The sequence below is a fragment of the Lathyrus oleraceus genome, chromosome 3 (assembly GCF_024323335.1).
Source record: "Lathyrus oleraceus cultivar Zhongwan6 chromosome 3, CAAS_Psat_ZW6_1.0, whole genome shotgun sequence".
Taxonomy (NCBI): domain Eukaryota; kingdom Viridiplantae; phylum Streptophyta; class Magnoliopsida; order Fabales; family Fabaceae; genus Lathyrus; species Lathyrus oleraceus.
The window spans coordinates 471,492,665-471,511,510 of record NC_066581.1 but is presented as its reverse complement, the minus strand read 5'-3'; the positions used below and the strand labels follow the sequence as shown (position 1 = coordinate 471,511,510).

The window sequence follows — 18,846 nt, the reverse complement described above, 5'->3', positions numbered from 1 at the left end:
GACCGTGGTCTAGTTGCGCGTGATTTTTATCGGTGTTTTGTTATAAAATTGATTTTTACTTGAGATGTTTTAAAACTTTTATATCAACACTTGTATATTTAATATTGATCTGAGAACCGGCCAATTTTCATTGATTTAAAGCAATTTGACTACCTAAGCAATCTAATAGCACATTCAAATCGATGATGATTTAGATTTATTATTTAACCTGTCAAACGAACCTTAATATTATAAATTTTAATTCCAGTTGGAATTGTGGTTAACACAAATTTATGAAACCAATTAATAAGATCTAATATTGCTCTCCTTTAAACACATATTTTAAATATTTCTCATTAGATACGAAACCTTTAACCTACCAGTTAAAATTGGGGAGTCATTAGTATCATCTAATTGTTCAACCGTGTAAATTATTGAATTAGTGAGAATAAGTGATAATGATCAAAATTGAGTATTTGTTTTTTTCTCACAATATGACACCGTTTTTTATAATTTTTCTTAAAAAATTAAAATTGAAATTTATTTAAAATTTATTTAAAACAATTTTACCTTTTTTTAATTAAGTTTATTAGACATATTTTTTTATTATTTAATTTATGTTGCAATTAAATGTGTAAAATTTATTGGAGCTTATATTTTGTGTGTGCGCGATGAGTGTATTTATAATTTGAATTTAAATAATAAAATTGTAAAATTATGATATTTTGAAAATTTAATATTTTATCGGTGTTATGATTTTCTTAGAGACTGAGTCATCCGGTTCAATCAATTTAATAATTATATAATTTGTTATAGAGAACAATTTATTCAATCGAATTATTCCAATTTAATTCAATTTAACTATATAGTTTGACTAATGACCTAATAGTTCGACCGATAAACTAATGATCTAATACTTTTACCCATTTGATGATCGATCCGATTTTTAAAACAGTCACGGTAACTATTGAATTTGATTAAGGAATATCAATGTTGGATGATCCAATAAAAGGAATGGAGAAAGAGTTTGTTACGTGGAGTAAATGAAAGCAAGAATCTTGAGTATCGAATTTAAGGAACAATTTGCAGGCAGCATGACGTTGGCAGTCTCTTTTTCAACACTTATGAATGGACCTTTTGCATCTTTCTAAATCAGGAGCAGTTATGTTATTGATTGTACTATGATTCAAGCTTTAAGGACATTTCTATACCATTTTATTTTTGTAATTATGCCATATGAACAACTTTAATTGCTGCAGTGAATTTTGCAGGGATAATGTCTGTTCCTGTTGCTGAAAGATCCACATCATGCCAAAAAAGTGACGATGTTAAACCACCCCTACATTGTGGAACACTTATCTACTAAACATGCTTTAGCTTTAGTGACTTTTTTTACGAGACACATTGCCCTTTTATGAAATAATATTCTTAATATATTCCATTTTGAAAATAATTTTCCAGAATATTCCACTTTATTCATTTGACTCGTCGATTTTAAAAATAAGTTGTTGAAGGACGAAATATGACTACTGTATTGACTTGCCCATTGATTAGACGAGTACTAACATGAATATTTTTTCATGCATGAACTCGGTCAATGAATGACCGAGTGAATGGAGGTTATTTATTTTTTATTTTTAAATTAATTTAATAAATCTAATGAATTAATTTTGTTTTTAAATACAATATTATGCCTTATTATTATAATTAATTATAAATATAATTATTAAAATTAATTACAATTATTAAATCAATTTTTCAATTTTTACAATTATTTTGTTTCTGTAATAAGTAATAATAATTGTATTAAAAAAACAAAATTAATTCATTTAAAAACAATTATCATTTCATTAGATTGTTTTTAATAATTTTGGTAATAACTTAAAAACATAATATTACCACAATTTTGAATTAATTAATTGTAAACAAAATTAATTAATTTAAAAACATAATATTACCACAATTTTGAATTAATGAGACATAAAATTAAAACAAAATTAATTTTTAAATACAATTATTACAATTAATTACAATTATTAAAACAATTTTTTAATTTAATGAGACATAATATTACAACAATTTTTACAATTATTTTGTTTTTGAATAAGTAATAATAATTGTATTTAAAAACAAAATTAATTCAATTAAAAACAATTGTTTTACAATTAATTCATTTTAAATTAATTTCAAAATAATTGTTATTATAATTCATTTTGTTTTAATTTAATTTTAAATTAAATTCCATATATAGATATCTATCGTGCTACAAATAGAGGAATTTTTATGTTACAATTATTATTTTACTATTACAATTAAAATGGGGTATAATTTAATTTATTTAAAAACAATTATTTTAAAAATGGGGCACTCTAGTAAAAATTCCATATTATAATTTAATAATATTATTAGGATTATTATTAAATATTTTTTTAGTAATTTTTATATTTAAATAATAAAAATTGTTTTTTTAAATAATAATATTTTTGTAAATTAAAAAATTGTTTTAATAATAAAACTATAAATATTATAATGATGCATATAATTAATTATAATAAGTAATAATAATTTTATTGATATTATAATAATTGTTTTTAAATGAATTAATTTTGTTTTTTAATACAATTATTATTACTTATTACAGAAATAAAATAATTGTAAAAATTGTTGTAATATTATGCCTTATTAAATTAAAAAAATGATTTAATAATTATAATTAATTGTAATAATTGTATTTATAATTAATTATAATAATGAGGCATAATATTATATTTAAAAACAAAATTAATTAATTAATTAGATTTATTAAATTAATTTAAAAAACAAAAATCCTTCATTCACTCGGCCATATGCCAAATGGCCGAGTTCATGCATGGAAAAATATTTATGTAAGTACTCGTCCAATCAATAAGCAAGTCAATACAGTCATGTTTCATTCTTCAGCAACTCGTCCTTTGAGTGGGCGAGTTAAAGGAATAAAGTGGGACATTCTAAAAAATTATTTTCAAAATGGAATATATTAGAAATATTATTTAAAAAAAAAAGGGCAATGTGGTAAAAAAGTCAGCTTTAGTTCCTCCATAGATGAATTAGCTTGAGGGACTACGAATTCAATTATTAATTCGAGTTGGACCAGTATTTGTAGTTAATCTTGTACACAAAACAATAATAGATTTGAGAAAAAAAATGCAGAAAACACTAGTTCCATTACCTTCAACCTTGATTTGCATTATCATGAACAACTATGGAACTTAAATAATTTTGTTGGGCGTGTAAAAAATTTAGTTAAAAAATATATATAAGAAAAAAAAATCTCATTTGTTAAATAATTTTTTTTAATGTTCAGTAATATTTGTATGCATGCAAAATAATAAAAATATTCAATAACAAAAAAATAAATCTTTTAAAATAATTAATTAATAGCTTTTTTTATAAAATTATCATTAATATGAATATTGAATCATTGATTTCTTTTATTTTTTATTATTATTTTGTTTAATAATGAAATAAATTATAAAACAAAAATATTTCTTTTATATCTAATTCTAAAAAAATAAAAACACAAAATTTCTTTTATACGTTGTGTTTAAAATTAGTCCGTTTAATTAAGTCTTAATCAATCTAACTTAGTCTAATTGATTTTTTCTAAAATTCACGTTAAAACAATTTTTTTTCTTTAGAATTAAACATTCAAATAAAAAGAACAAAGAATGATAATTATAAATCTATATAGCACACCCTAATTTCTAAATCAAATTAAAAACATATTTTTTTTTGCAAATCAAATTGATTGAATGGTGTCATATCTTATCAATCAACAAATCAATCTAAAATCAATCCCAACACACATCAGATACAATTTTTTCCGTCTTGTGCATTGATACCTTTTTCTAACAAACTTTTCTCTTGCTTTTGTGCGTTGAGATGTTTTCACAACTAAAATCAACAAACACACAACATTTTTCTAGACGAACTAAGATATTATGATTCTTCATTAATTGAGGATACATAGGCAAAAAGTTGTGAATTTTTTTTTTAAATATCCAGAATTTTTAAAAAAATTTCAAAATTAACCCATTTTTCAAAAAAATTACACAAATGGGCAAAATTTGCCCTAATTGTGTACATAGGCGCCACCCTAGTTGGCGCCTACCCTTAATGGGTAGGGCAAGTCGCCACTAGGGGTGGCGCCTATGCCCAATCCCTTTTTTTTTTTTTTTTTTTTTTTTTTTTTTTTTTTTTAAATGTTTTATTAATTTTTTTTTTTAATTTTTTTTTTTAAATATTAGATATTTGATAAATATATTTTTTTTATAAATTATATTAATTTATATTAACACTTATATATAAATAAAATTATTACAAGATATATATATATATATTAATTTATATATATATTAATTTATATATATATATATATTAATTTAATTTATAAACAATTAATATTATACACATTTAATTAATATATATAAATATTTATTTACAAGATATATATATATATATATATATATATATATATATATATATATATATATATTAATTTATATATATATTAATTTAATTTATAAGTAAATAATATTATTTATAAATTTTTGGGAGAATTAGGGTTAGGTAGACTGGTGTACAACCCAGATCTTTTCCTATAAATAAAGTGTTATTTCCTTGCATTTTCTTCAACACTGTTTCGTACCACCTTCTGTATCAAGTTGAGTTCATGGCATCCCCAAGACCGTCGTCATGGCAGCGAACATCATCAAGGCGCCCGGATCCTGAACCAGTAATCTTAAAAAGGGATGGGCATGTTATTTTCTCGCCTTTGAAACCCCCAATGGAGATGAAATTTTGGAACATCCGTTCGTTGGACCAACTAAAAAGGTCCTTGATGTCTTGGTTAGAGGGAGATTACCAACCTGGTGAAGTCATCAGAAGGATTCAGAGGCTTAGAACAAGGTTCTCATTTGAAACTGGAGAAACGATACGCTGGTGGGTTGAAGTTGAAAGCGACATTGATTGCATCCAAATGATGCATGGATCAGACGACATAGTGTTAACTGTTGTAATTTCTTAGATTTTAATGGTTGTTTGTCATGTTGTTGTTGTATTTGTTATTGTTCTAGTACTTGTTCTTGTTTTAGTACTTGTTTTTGTTCCAGTATTTGTTTTTGTTTTAGTAATTGGTGTTGTAATGTTAGATGTTTGTGTTTGTTGTTCAAGTGTCATCTTCTATTTGGAATAAAAAGTAAACTTTAATTTAAAATGATTTTGGTACACAGATTTATGAAAGTGAAAACTAAGTTGTGGAACTAGATCCACGATATGGACATTTGTTCTTATTATGCCCTAGTTGTCTACATATGCTACACTTCCTCTGCATTTTCTCTGCGACGTCCATTTCAGTTCTAATGCGCCTGCTATTTGGGCGACCACTTTTATTCCGCCGCATCGATTCGTTGTGCCAAACAATTTCCCCGTCATACTCTGGCCAATACGCCTCCAATGCTACCACCGGAAAGGGATTGTCGTATACATTGAGCAATGTTGCAACTTTGTAGATTGGAGACACTAGCGATAATGCATCGAAGTGGCTGTGTGAACACGCTGCAATGACATGGGAACAAGGCATACGATACGCCTGAAATTGACCACAGTCGCACCAACGGTCTGGTATTAGGACCCTATACTCTTGTCTGGGCAGCCCTTGGTTGTGGTCAATTGTTTCCTTGACACTGAAAGTGTGGCCATGGCGGTCGAACTCCGTAACCCGATGGCTGCTGGCTTTGGCGGATTCCTGCCTCATAAACTTCATGCAGGCTTCACTATAAACCTGACTCGTCTGCAACACTTCATTCCAGCGCCTGCCCCTTGTTACGAACAACGTTGCCATCCGAAAATAGGTCGCACTCACCAATGCGGTTACCGGGAGGTTACGTATGCCCTTAAACACGCCGTTCATTGATTCCACAAGATTTGTTGTCATGTGGCCCCACCTCACCCCATCGTCGTACGATCTAGTCCACTTCGCTCTGTCGATATTATCAATCCACCTCCCTGCATCAGAATTTGCCAACACTATTTCCCGGCGATAGTATTGGAATCCAGGCTGGTTTAATGCGTACCCCGCGTTTATCAAATGTTGCTTCAAAAAGTTATCCTTGAACTCCCGCATAAAATTTTGTGCAATATGCCTGATGCAGTAGACATGGGTAGACGGGGGGTCATGCCAGCCATTTGCTGGATTATTGTATGCACTGTCTATTGAGGCGTGCCTGTCAGAAATAACGCAGATGCCAGCTTGTGGAGTCACGTGCGTTCGAAGATTCTTAAGGAAGAAACTCCAACCAGCTGCCGTTTCTCCTTCCACCAATGCAAAGGCTATTGGGAAAATATTTGAATTGCCATCTTGTGCGACCGCCATCAGTAACGATCCTTTGTATTTCCCATACAGCCAAGTTCCATCGACTTGAACAAGTGGTTTGCAGAATGTGAACCCGATGATGCATGGACGGAATGCCCAGAAAAGTCTATGGAAAATTCCATTACCTTCTAGACGAGTTCCGTCAGGGGATTGTGCAGGCAAGGTCTCCATTATAGTAACCGTCCCAGGTGAATACAATCGTAGTGCAGCCAGGTAGCGTGGTAGTTGTTTGTATGATTCCTCCCAGTTACCGTACACCAGTTCAATTGCCTTGGTTTTTGCTAACCAAGCCTTTCTGTATGACGGTGTATATTTGAAAACAGCCACACAATGGGAGATAATTGTTTTGACCTTCAGTGACGGGTCAGCCTCAACTAGAGGTAATATGGAATGGCAGATCATGTCATGGCTAAGTTTGCGATGATCCTGTGCCATGTTGGTGTTGACGCAAATGTGAGCTTGAGATATTGACCCTATCACCCACGCGTTATGCTTCTTCTTGTACGATGCCATCAACCTATATCCACACTCCGGATTTTTGCATTCAATAACGTATCTTTCCGGATTTGATTTGATAACATCGTAGTCAACACAATTTTTCAAGTGCCAGTTCTTTATTGCTAACAGACACTCTTCCTTGGTCCGAAATTGGTCACCCTTCTTTAAGTCCTCATCAGACCTCATATATGGGTTGTAGAACATATCTGATGAGGGCTCATCCTCGCCCAAGTTAAGTGTTGTGAAGTGCGCAGGAGGTGAGTAGCGTTGCGCTATAGGTATTTGAGGTTGGTCTTCGTCTTCAGAATGACGGTTCACCAAGTCATCAACCACGTCTTCAGCATCATCAACCACATCGTCTTCAACGTGGTGCTCAGCATCTTGTTCGTCATCAATCACAGGATCAATAACCTGTGATTGAATATTCTGAGTTGGTTGAGGTTGTTCCAACACAATGTACAACACTATGTAGTCGTAACCAGAGTACTCATGGTTACGAAGCATGTATTGTGTCTCCATGTCATTTTGAATCAATGACTTATAAAACTTGACAGAGTTGTTTTCTGAAAAAAAAGGTTGTTGATAAAAAATTTGGGACACGGGTTGTCTTAGTTTGGACTCAATCTTCCTTTTCAGATAAGAGAAGTCAGCTCCTCTATTTAGACAAAACCGAGTGCATTCGGTGTTTCTAAATAGGAAGCCAGACTTATCACATTCATAAGTCTCACCGTTGACGTGAGCTTTGACTTTGTATTGTGAAGAAGATGACATGTTTTGTGAAGACATTGTGAAGGTTTTGTGAAGGTTTTGTGAAGGTTTTGTGAAGGTTTTGTGAGGGTTTTGTGAAGGTTTTGTGAAGATATTTTCAAGGTTTTGTGAAGATTGCTGTGAAGATATTGTGAATACCTTTGCGAAAATGTGTGTGAATATTTATACTGCAAGAATCTTACTGAAGATTGCTGTGAAGATATGTGTGTGAAGATTGCTGTGAAGATATTGTGAATACCTCAGAGATTCCCTTGCATGCCTTACACGTGTCACACCCTTGAATGCAACACTCCCACCTAGTCTGTACTAATGCATTCCAACCTATCCACCTAGCCTGAACATAGTCTCAGAGATTCCCATGCATGCCTGTTCCCCATCAAGTCTTCACCACCAAGTCTCAGAGATTCCCACGCATGCCTTACACGTGTCACACCCTTGAATGCAACACTCCCACCTAGTCTGTACTAATGCATTCCAACCTATCCACCTAGCCTGAACATAGTCTCAGAGATTCCCATGCATGCCTGTTCCCCATCAAGTCTTCACCACCAATTAGTATGGCGTAACTAAATGAAGTATTCAATTTAAAGTTGTAATAAAACATAAAATAATTTAATTACAATATAATTATTTGTTTTTCTTTTTGAAAAATATTTGAAAGTGCACGCGTACACCACAATAATAAATATTTGAAAGTCAAATTTCAACCGTTAAATAAATTATTGGGGGATATCAAAGCTAAAATTGGATTCTACTATCTCTGTGACACTTAACTTCTCATCTGACCTGTACAGTGTGACACCTATTCTGCAAGATTCCCACGCATGCCTCACACTTGTCACATTTTTGCATCATCAGATTCCACCAAGTCTTCCCCAAGACAAGACAACTCCCACCTAGTCTGCACCTAAGCATGCCAACACTGCCACGTAGTCTGCACCTATTCTGCAAGATTCCCACGCATGCCTCACACTTGTCACGTTTCTGCGTCATCAGATTCCACCAAGTCTTCCCCAAGACAAGACAACTCCCACCTAGTCTGCACCTAAGCATGCCAACACTGCCACGTAGTCTGCACCTATTCTGCAAGATTCCCACGCATGCCTCACACTTGTCACGTTTCTGCGTCATCAGATTCCACCAAGTCTTCCCCAAGACAAGACAACTCCCACCTAGTCTGCACCTAAGCATGCCAACACTGCCACGTAGTCTGCACCTATTCTGCAAGATTCCCACGCATGCCTCACACTTGTCACGTTTCTGCATCATCAGATTCCACCAAGTCTTCCCCAAGACAAGACAACTCCCACCTAGTCTGCACCTATGCATGCCAACACTGCCACGTAGTCTGCACCTATTCTGCAAGATTCCCACGCATGCCTCACACTTGTCACGTTTCTGCATCATCAGATTCCACCAATGCATGCCAACACTACCACGCATGCCTTACACTTGTCACATTTTTGCATATTCAGTTTACTTGAAAAAGAGTATAAATAGAGGGTCATTCTTGCAAGTTTTCATCTACCACTAACACTTTTATTCAGAGAACTCAGGCGAAACTTCTCATCCACCAAGCTTCTTCCTACATTGCAGTCATGTCGCTTCTTACCATGGGCCAAGAACACAGAGGAACTAGGGCAAACATTGCCTCATTCGTAAGTTTTTCTTGAACATTGCCTCTTTCGTATGTTTGTAGTTAGTTTTTTAAAAGTCCAATATAATAATTTTTTATATTGTTTGTTTTTAAAGGATCCCAAGAAATTTCGTCAACGTTCACACCCAATGCCTTATCCAGACCCATGGTGCGTACCTTACATAGAGCGTGCGGGTTTCGGTCATGTAATGCATGTCGTAAATGCCACCATTGATGCCAAATTCATTTTGGCTCTGTGTGAACGTTGGAGACCTGAGACACACACCTTTCACCTACCAACTGGTGAATGTACCGTCACATTAGAGGACGTGTACATGCTTTTAGGTCTTAGAATAGATGGTAAGCCTGTCACCGGAAATGTTCAACAGCCTAACCAAATATGTGTTGAAATGTTGGGGGTAGATCTGGTCGAGGGTGAGGGGTCTGCCAAAGCAAGGGGTCAGGGTATTAAATTATCTAGCCTACAATTGTACCACAACTCCATAACTTTGACTGAGGAATCCTCCGAACAAGAAAAAGTCATAAAAACCCGGGTTTACATTATGCTATTGTTTGGGAACTTGCTATTTCCCGAAGGGACGGGAAATAGCATAAATTTTATGTACTTGAGTTTGCTCGGGGACATTGATAGAATAAGCACATATAGTTGGGGTTCTGCAGTATTAGCATTCCTATATAGCTCTTTGTGTAAAAATGCACAAAATGAGCACTGTACATTTTCTGGATGTTCTTTTTTGCTTCAAACATGGGGGTGGTGGAGATTGCCGAGGCTAGCCCCAGAAAATCCTAATGACTACTCCTTCCCCTACGCAACTAGGTAAATTTATGATCTTATTTCATTTTGTATATTTATTCTATAAATATTTGTAACTAATATTATTTATCTTTTTTTGTTTAGGTTCATTACAACCGGACTGGATTACAGTCTTACCCCCAAAAATAAAATTATATTTTATCGTCAACTGTTGGATCGTCTCCGAGCACAGGATGTATTACCACTAAATCACTCAACTTCTAACTGATTTATTAATGTCATGCATTATCGATAAATAACATATTTACTTTTTTCTTTGCAGTTTATTTGGAGGCCATATTTGGGATTGGAACATCAACCAAACCCCGAAGATGCAGCTGTTTGGACAGCAAAAACGGCCATAATGCGGTTCACCACTGTGGAGATGCACCAAAGTGACCGTGTCAAGCTTCAATTCGGAATGCATCAAGACATCCCAGGCCCCCCAATGTCCATGGAACCTTGGCATCTAAAAAAAGTCAGCCACCAGTGGTATGCCCAAAATTGGAAGGAATTTGCTAAGGAGTTTCGAAAAATGTGGAAAGACCGTGCCCACTATGTTCTACAATTTCCGGTGGCGCCCAACGAAATGAAGCCGACAAGGGAATATGTGGAATGGTATAGAGCAAATACCAATCCAGAAATGATTGTGTCTGACCCGTTCTATTTGGACGATCCCCGGATGCAACAGCCATATTTCCAACAACAACAACCACCACAGTATTCCCAACAACAACAACCACCACCTTATTACCAACAACAACCACCACAACCATTTTACCAACAACAACCACCACCACCTTATTACCAACAACAACCACCACCACCATATTACCAACAACAACAACCACAACACATGTCCACCCCCCAACCAAATCAACAATACATACCACAAACTCAATCCCAATACCATGAAGACTACCAACAACAAACTCAACATTCCCACCACCATCAACAGTCCCAACACCTACCACAATATCAATCCCCCTACTTCCACCAATCCCAACAATTCCAACACGGCAATTTCCCAAGCTCTTCCAGTCCTCCACCTAGCCCCGACACGGGTATACAAGAGGACTACCAACAGGACTACTACACACCACAACAAACATTGCACTTTGGCCAACCCGATTCAACCCTAAACTACCAAAGACCACAATTCGAGGGCGCACCCAGCAGTAGTCAGTTTGTCCCACCGAGACAAAGCTTCGAGGGCGCAGAGGGGACCCGTCTTTCCTACAGCACTGAAGGGACTTCGACCGAACCACAACGGCAAGCGGCAAGGGGGCGCGTTAGGGCAAGGGGTGGTAATAGGGAAGCACCACCACCACGTGAACCGTCTAGGCGAGTAACTAGACCTCCCCCGTGCGGATCGTACAAGGGACCGCATCATATGTGATTAATCATATCTTTGTAATATTTGCCTTGTTTATTATTTAAATAAAAATATTTTCTGTTTATTATCTTTATATCTTTATCTTTATCTTTAAAAATATTGTCTATCATATCTTTATACATATATAAATTAATTTTTTTTCCAAAAATTTACAAATAATATTAATTACTTATAAATTATATTAAATATATATATATATAAATTAAATATATATATAAATTAATATATATATATATATATATAAATAAAAAAATTTAGACAAAATATATGTGTCAACATAAATTAATATACTTAATAAAAAACATAAATTTATAAATAAAAAAAAATTAAAAAAAAAAAAAAAACATTAAAAAAAACATTAAAAAAAAAAAAAAAAAAAAATGGATTTGGGCATAGGCGCCACCCCTAGTGGCGACTTGCCCTCCCCATTAAGGGTAGGCGCCAACTAGGGTGGCGCCTAAGGGTAAAAAATGGCCAATTTTGGCCATTTGTGTAATTATTTTGAAAAATTGGATATTTTTGAAATTTTTTTGAAATTTTTGGATATTTAAAAAAAAAATTCAAAAGTTGTGACACTCTAGCGAGTGTAATAATAAAAAACCATTTTTAGTCCCATTTTTTTAATTAAATCTTTCCCCATGAAAATAATAGATTGTCCTCTTTTGTAAATAATTGAAATAAAATATTAATTAGAGAAATAAGTAATTTAAGCAAACATCCCTTATGTAAACATAGTAATCCTAAAACTAGAGAAGGATCGCATTGAGTACAATGGAGGTGAGGGGTGTCTAATACCTTCCCCTCACTTAATCGACTCCTGAACCCTAACATCTTATCTTTCCCTTTTAGGTTTTTATCATTATTTCTCCATTCCTTAGGAACAAATAAAGGATGATGGCGGATTTATGATTTTTCCCGCCGCGACGGCTGACGACTCTATTGGGGATTCATTCTTTCCAAAAGAGAATCAACCATGCCCTCTAGTTCTAGGGCTTGTTTACTTTTATTTATTTGTGCTTTTTATTTATTTTTGCTTTTTATTTATTTTCTTTTCATTTTATTTTATCTTTTCTTTTTTATTTCATTATTATACATGTCATTGGTTGGGATTTTTATTTGTGAGAAGATAAAACCCAAGTTTGGAGGAAAAATATAAGTTAAGAATTAGAATCGCAGTGCTAACCAGTGTGATGTCACATCTCTCAGGGGCATGAAAACTACACTCATAATAGATCCCCTAAATTTGTCTTCATAGGAGGGTTATCCGCTCACTACGCTAATGATTTAGATGTGGTCCATGACTCTGGGAACCATTATCTAGAACCTATTTCACCCATGGTGACATTATTTTATCAACCCGCAAGGATCGTTACTAAGGTCCCGCCTAGATAAGACTTATCCCGAAGGATTATCTTGGGAGGGCTAGTTTCTTCTCATGGTAAAACAAAGATATAGTTCATGACGCTATGACTCTTATCCCAAAATTCTAGATCCTACAAGTGATGGGATTGAGTAGTAAAACCTTAGAACCAACCTATCATAGGGAGCCCTCCCGTAGGTTGTTCTGTCATCATCCCATTCCTAAACCCACATTTGCATTTCCCATACCAGACATTATTCCTATCTGTAAGGAGCCTTCCTAAATAAGGCGTCCTTATATTTGAAATTATTCCTAAACCCATATATGGGTTCTCATACATGTCTTTATCCCTATTTGTAAGGAGCTTTCCTAAATAAGGTGTCTTTATATTCGATAGTATCCCTAAACCCATATGTGTGCCCTAATTATCCCTATTTGTCACTATCCTAATGTGACACCTGCATACATTAAAAAAACTTTTAGCATACCTAAAAATACATAAAAAAAATCTTTTTTGCATACCCCATGCATTTTCATGCATCTGCATACATGCACCGTGAACCATACCTCTTCCACCTTCACCGACCTTCCTCAAACTATCTAGCTACCAGGCTTCCTGATACTCATGAATGAACTTGAAAGACGTCTCAAGAAACTATAGAGGGACTCAAGAGGGGAAGTACCATTGAAGAGAGAAGGCAACCCTTCGCCATGCCAGTCATATGCCTACCTAGAGCCTCAAATGTATAATGCCTCCACAACAAAATCTGCAGCAGTATTCTTATCACCAGCAGGCTCATGCGCCTCATCGATCACAAGATTAGTGTGTCCTACAACGAAAAATAAAGCTTGGAAAAAAATGGGATCATGTACCAAAGTCTTATCGACAACTACTTCAGCACTTGCTCAGAGATGCCCAAGTAAAACTACAACCCCCTGATCCTCATCCTCATCCATATCCTCACAGTTATGACAAGAACGCCTAGTGTGAACACAAAGTTCAAGACTTGATCGACAACAAGCAGTTGAAATTTGAAGGAGGAGTCTCATCGGTGAGAGATCACCTCTTACTTTGACAAAGTACAAGAATATCAAGAAGCATCTCCTAAAATTCGGTGGTTCAACAAGGAAGCTCACCCCTAGGATCAATAGACTTTATCATTTTTAGTTATAATTTCTTTCTTGTTAAGTTTTGTTTGTTGCTTAAAGTTGTAATCTTTGAAAAGTAATTTTAGTAAAACAAGCATGCGTACATTTTTGGAATCAATCCATTTGTTTTTACTCTTATGCCATCATAAAAAAAATAAAAAATCAACACCTTTTTATTTCACTCCTCACATATTAACAAACTTATAAGGAGAATGATGTAAATAAAATAACTGAATTTGCTGACGAATGCTTTTATTAGTAAGACTTGGATGACGATGTAAGACATTATTTCACTTCCCAAATACTGGAGAAATAAAAAGATAAAATCCGTAGTCAACCCCCTCAAGCCAGAAGTCGTTGTTTCCTTTTCTATTCATAAAAACCCTTAATCTTAACCAGGGACATATTAGTTTTTCAATTAAGTCAATGATGCATTCTAATCTAAAGAGAATTATTTCATCTTATCACCACAGTAAGAGGTTTAAGCACATCCTATTCCTCGCATACTCCATCCAACATTGAGAAAACAATGAAAATACAAAGCTCACAATAGCTAACATGGCGGTCACAACTTTCGAAATCAAAAGCAAATATCACAAAAGTTATTTAAAAAAAGAGCCCGCTAAGTCAAAAAGAAAAAAAAAACCCTGAGAATTTGACTTAGGAAAAAGTTAGGGCACCATGATTCAAAAAGAGCCTGTTAATTCAAAAACTAAAAAGGAGTTGACTTAAGCAAAAGTTAGGGCATCCCCATGGACCAAAAATTCAAAAGAACTGGTCCATACAAAAATAGGGATTAAAAAGTATAAAAACAACAAGAAACAAGCTTGTAAGTGAAAGTAGGTGACTACAACCTCAAGAATCTCACAAGTTCTTGAACCATTACATCTACCTCCATTATTATCTTTCAAAATTCTCTTGCAGACTAAACGCATTTGTTGAATTGATTGAATTTAAGAATGGAGATCAACAAGAAGAATGGGTGGGTCTTAATCAAAATTTGAGCCTTATAATCCTTTTGTTTCATAAACCGTGAACCATGCAAAATTATAACCTTTAAAAGTCCTAATTGAATCTAGGTTCACTATCAAAGCACACTCGGAAAAAATCGTTATTAAGCTGACTTCGAATGTTTGTTAAATCATCGCTAACTATATTTTCAAATCTTCATTTGTGTCAACTTCATGGCCAAATATCATCTGTATACACCATATATGTTTTCCATAACAATTATTGGTTTCAAAAACTTACATGTGCATTGCATTAGAATTACTTTTCAAAAGGAACATTTTACTTGCAAATCAATACTTAGCATTAAAGAATTTTAAAAAGAGGCCTGATCAGGGGCATACTGCTTCAAGAAAACTATTTACTAGGGGTAAATCACCTAGGAATCCTTACAATCACGGGTAGATCATCTGAAGATCATTCCGATCAGGAGAAAATTCTTATAATCAGGGCACACCATATGAAGGTCATACTAACTAGGAGCAAATCATCCCAAGATTTGACCCACCGGTGTGGAATTACCTCCACGACCCTAATGATAAGGGAAAATCTTTCAAGAGAATCATATTGGGGCATGCCACCTGAAGAGAATAGTGAATCCAACCACTCTGAGAGTCGGTTAGTCAGGGGCATTATTTTCTAAGACTGAGGAAATTCATATAAAAGTCATATCGCAGCATTGAGGGACCCAAGTCCCTTTTCATGCAACTCATTCAGACCCTAGTGATCAGGGGCTGACCTTTCAAGATTCATATACTAGGGAAGTTCATACCAAGGTCATACCACAACAAGATGAGATCCAAGTTCCTTTTCGAGCAACTGCTTCAAAAGACCTACAAATAAGGGTAATAGCCTCCAAATCTCAATCAATTTGGGGCAGTCTGCTGCAAATCTTGATTAAAAGAAACCACTTCAAAAAAAAGTTCATCAAAGGCAGATCATCACATGATTCGATTAGTCAAAGGTGAACTCATCAAGGCTCATACAATGACATACCATCTCAAGTGCGTGCTATGGCCAAGCTGATCCAAACTCATATTGAAGTGAATCTCTTCAAAGGCCCGAAAAACTGGGGAAACTATAGGATACTGCAGGGACAAGCCCTCTCAAAACTTTCAAGAAGCACATACAAGCTCTTTCGAACATCGGTAATCGTCAAGTTCGAAACGAGTATTGGGAAGTCATGTTGATGTAATATCCCATAATCATTTGACAAATAGCCTTGTAATACAAGTAACCTCTCTAAGTCCTAACAATCCCCGGCACACCACAGGGGCACTTGTGGAAACATTCAAATCATCGTCATGCATCAATTATGTCGCTTCACTCTAGCATCTAATCATTCATATCATCTCACTCATCTGGCATATTACGACAACATAAAACCGACCTCCTCATAAAGCCTAATCTTACTTGCCACCTCACAAAAACCCAACCTTCCTCGGCATTCAATGCCCTACAAAAAGCCCAACCTCATTTGGAATTTACCTAAAAGGCCAGATCTTGTTGGACACCCAACATTCATAATCAAGAGCTCGAGCTTACCCAACGTCTCAAATATCCCAAAGCTCATCCTCAGTAACAATTCCAAAACCCAACCTTCAAAAGCCACTTTTCGGGGGTATCGCTTTACTCTTCGCCGAAAGAAAATAAACCTTATTCTTCAAAAGAATATATTATCCATGGACGAATCATTCACAACACCATATTCATGCATCATATCATGCGTATCATATCCATGAATATGGAGCATTACGCCATACAAACTCTAAACATGCATACATAACATGGCATAACATCCATACATAACGTAGATACATATCATATGCTAAGGACTCATCATAAGACTCTAGATCAATCCCCATCTAAATTAGTGATAGATCTTCGTCCAAACTTTTCCCCAACTATTTTCTCACTATATCTCCCAGTGAGTCGGTCTTAAGGATAATACCCCAGCGAGTATCCTTGGAACTCATTCTCCAAGCAAAAAATACTTAGCAACACTGTCCCTGGTATGCCCTAATGATATACAATTCCCTCATCAGATCCTTGCAGGGATTTTTTAGGACTTTCTATGGCACTAACGCTCCTTAGGGAACCTCTCCTGGAAGCCTATTCCCTAGTAGACAGTCATCTTACGTGACACCAGTCTTCCCTAGTAAAGACATAGAGTTCTTCTATCAATCTCCTTTTTACTCTGTTCTTCTTAGAGAACTCCCCAACAGAAGCTCTTGCTCCAGTACCATCCATGATAATATAATCCTTCCTCTGGTCCTATCCATGATACCTTTATTTCTCAAGTACCACGATAGTGAGAGGTTGAGTTAAGAGTCCTCACGGAGTCCCAATAAGGATCTCTCCCTAAGTATAAAAGTACCATGATACACCGTTGTTTTTACTTTGGTTCTTACACCGTTGTCATTTATTCACTTGAGTTATTACAAAGTTGTCATACATTTACTTTAAGTTCTTACACCATTGCTCACTCTGATTCTTACACCGTTTTATTTTACGGTCCTTACGTTGTTTATCATTTCATTTTACGGTTCTTACACCACTTATCATTTCATTTTATGGTTCTTACACCGTTTATCCTTTTATTTTACGGTTCTTACACCATTTGTCATCTTGTTTACGGTTCTTATACCATTGTTATTGCTTTCGGTTCTTATACCACTGTCACCACTCTCAGGTATTAAATCAGTTTTTCATGCCAATTATGAGTTATTTAGCATCAGTTCTTATATCGATGACAGTTGAATTCTCATATCCCGAAATATATCATTACAATTTACCAAGTAGGAATGCTTATTGGCCTTCCCCACTGTCTCCACAAAACGTTTTTCAAAGGGTTTTCCCCAGCAAGCTCACCCCTAGTGAGTCTTCAAGAGAATCTACCCAGTAGCAGATCATCCTAGATGATCGTTACCAACCGGTGAGTAGGTTTTCACCCATCACATTCCCAAATTAGCAACCTATCCCGCATACGGGATAAATTCCATCAAAATAATCATGAGTATAATTCAATGGTTTCATCAAGAGTTTTATTAGGGGTTTCATCAGGAGTTTCATCAAGGGTTCCACCAGGGGCTTTTATCAAGGGCTTAATCAAGGTTTTTTTTTATCAAGGGTTCCACTAGGGTTTCATTGAGGGTTTTACCAGGGTTTCATCGAGGGTTTTATCAAAGGGTTTCATTAGAGTTTTATCAAGGGGTTTCATTAGCGGCAATTGGAGGATCACTAGAGTCCTACCTAAATTCCGTAAAAAATGATCGGAAGATCATCGGAATCGTACACAGGTTTCACCAAGAGTGGTTGAAACCTATCAGAGATTCAGGTTCCAGCAAAGTATCACATGGATTACCTAAGGAAGTGATTCGGAGATCAGAGTTCCATTACGGGTATTACTCGGGTCTCACCAGATTTAGTTATGTGAGTTTCACGAGGGTTCCACCAAAGGTTGGTTTGGATACCAACGAAGTACGAGATGCGTCAAGTCCTTATACATCCCCAGAGAATCTAAATCCGTGGACAAAAATTAGGGTCCCTCTCTATATTTAATCATCTTCCCCCAAGAGAATGAAGACTCGCTGTCATCATCATCTCAGTTCAAAGGTGATTAAATAGGGACAGTTGTCGTACCCTAAATTTTGTCCATCTTTTATATGTTTTCTTGTGCCACTTTATTTTGAATAAATTAAATGACACAATTGGTAGAAGAACATGTGTAAGGAGTTACAAGGGAGATGACTTGAGTTGGAATCCCATTTTCTAAACTTTTAGAGTTTTTTTTTTCTCTTTTTTATGTTTTTACCTTCATTTATAT

The 18,846-nt window shown here is 35.0% G+C and overlaps 1 protein-coding gene across 1 annotated transcript; it reads left to right on the top strand.

Moving 5' to 3' along the window:
• The first annotated feature begins 9,346 nt into the window (after positions 1 to 9,346).
• LOC127129398 (serine/threonine-protein phosphatase 7 long form homolog) lies at positions 9,347 to 11,570 on the top strand. Its single transcript, XM_051058589.1, has 3 exons — positions 9,347 to 10,131; positions 10,213 to 10,303; positions 10,391 to 11,570. The coding sequence occupies exons 1-3, from the start codon at positions 9,347 to 9,349 to the stop codon at positions 11,504 to 11,506; spliced, it is 1,992 nt and encodes a 663-aa protein (XP_050914546.1). The 3' UTR covers positions 11,507 to 11,570.
• Positions 11,571 to 18,846: the final 7,276 nt, after the last annotated feature.

Coding starts and splice junctions, on each gene's coding strand:
- LOC127129398 (XM_051058589.1), top strand. CDS start 9,347: ATGTTTGTAGTTAGTTTTTTAAAAGTCCAATATAATAATTTTTTATAT. Junction 10,132..10,212: donor TCCTTCCCCTACGCAACTAG/GTAAATTTATGA, acceptor TTTTTTGTTTAG/GTTCATTACAACCGGACTGG. Junction 10,304..10,390: donor ATCGTCTCCGAGCACAGGAT/GTATTACCACTA, acceptor TTTTCTTTGCAG/TTTATTTGGAGGCCATATTT.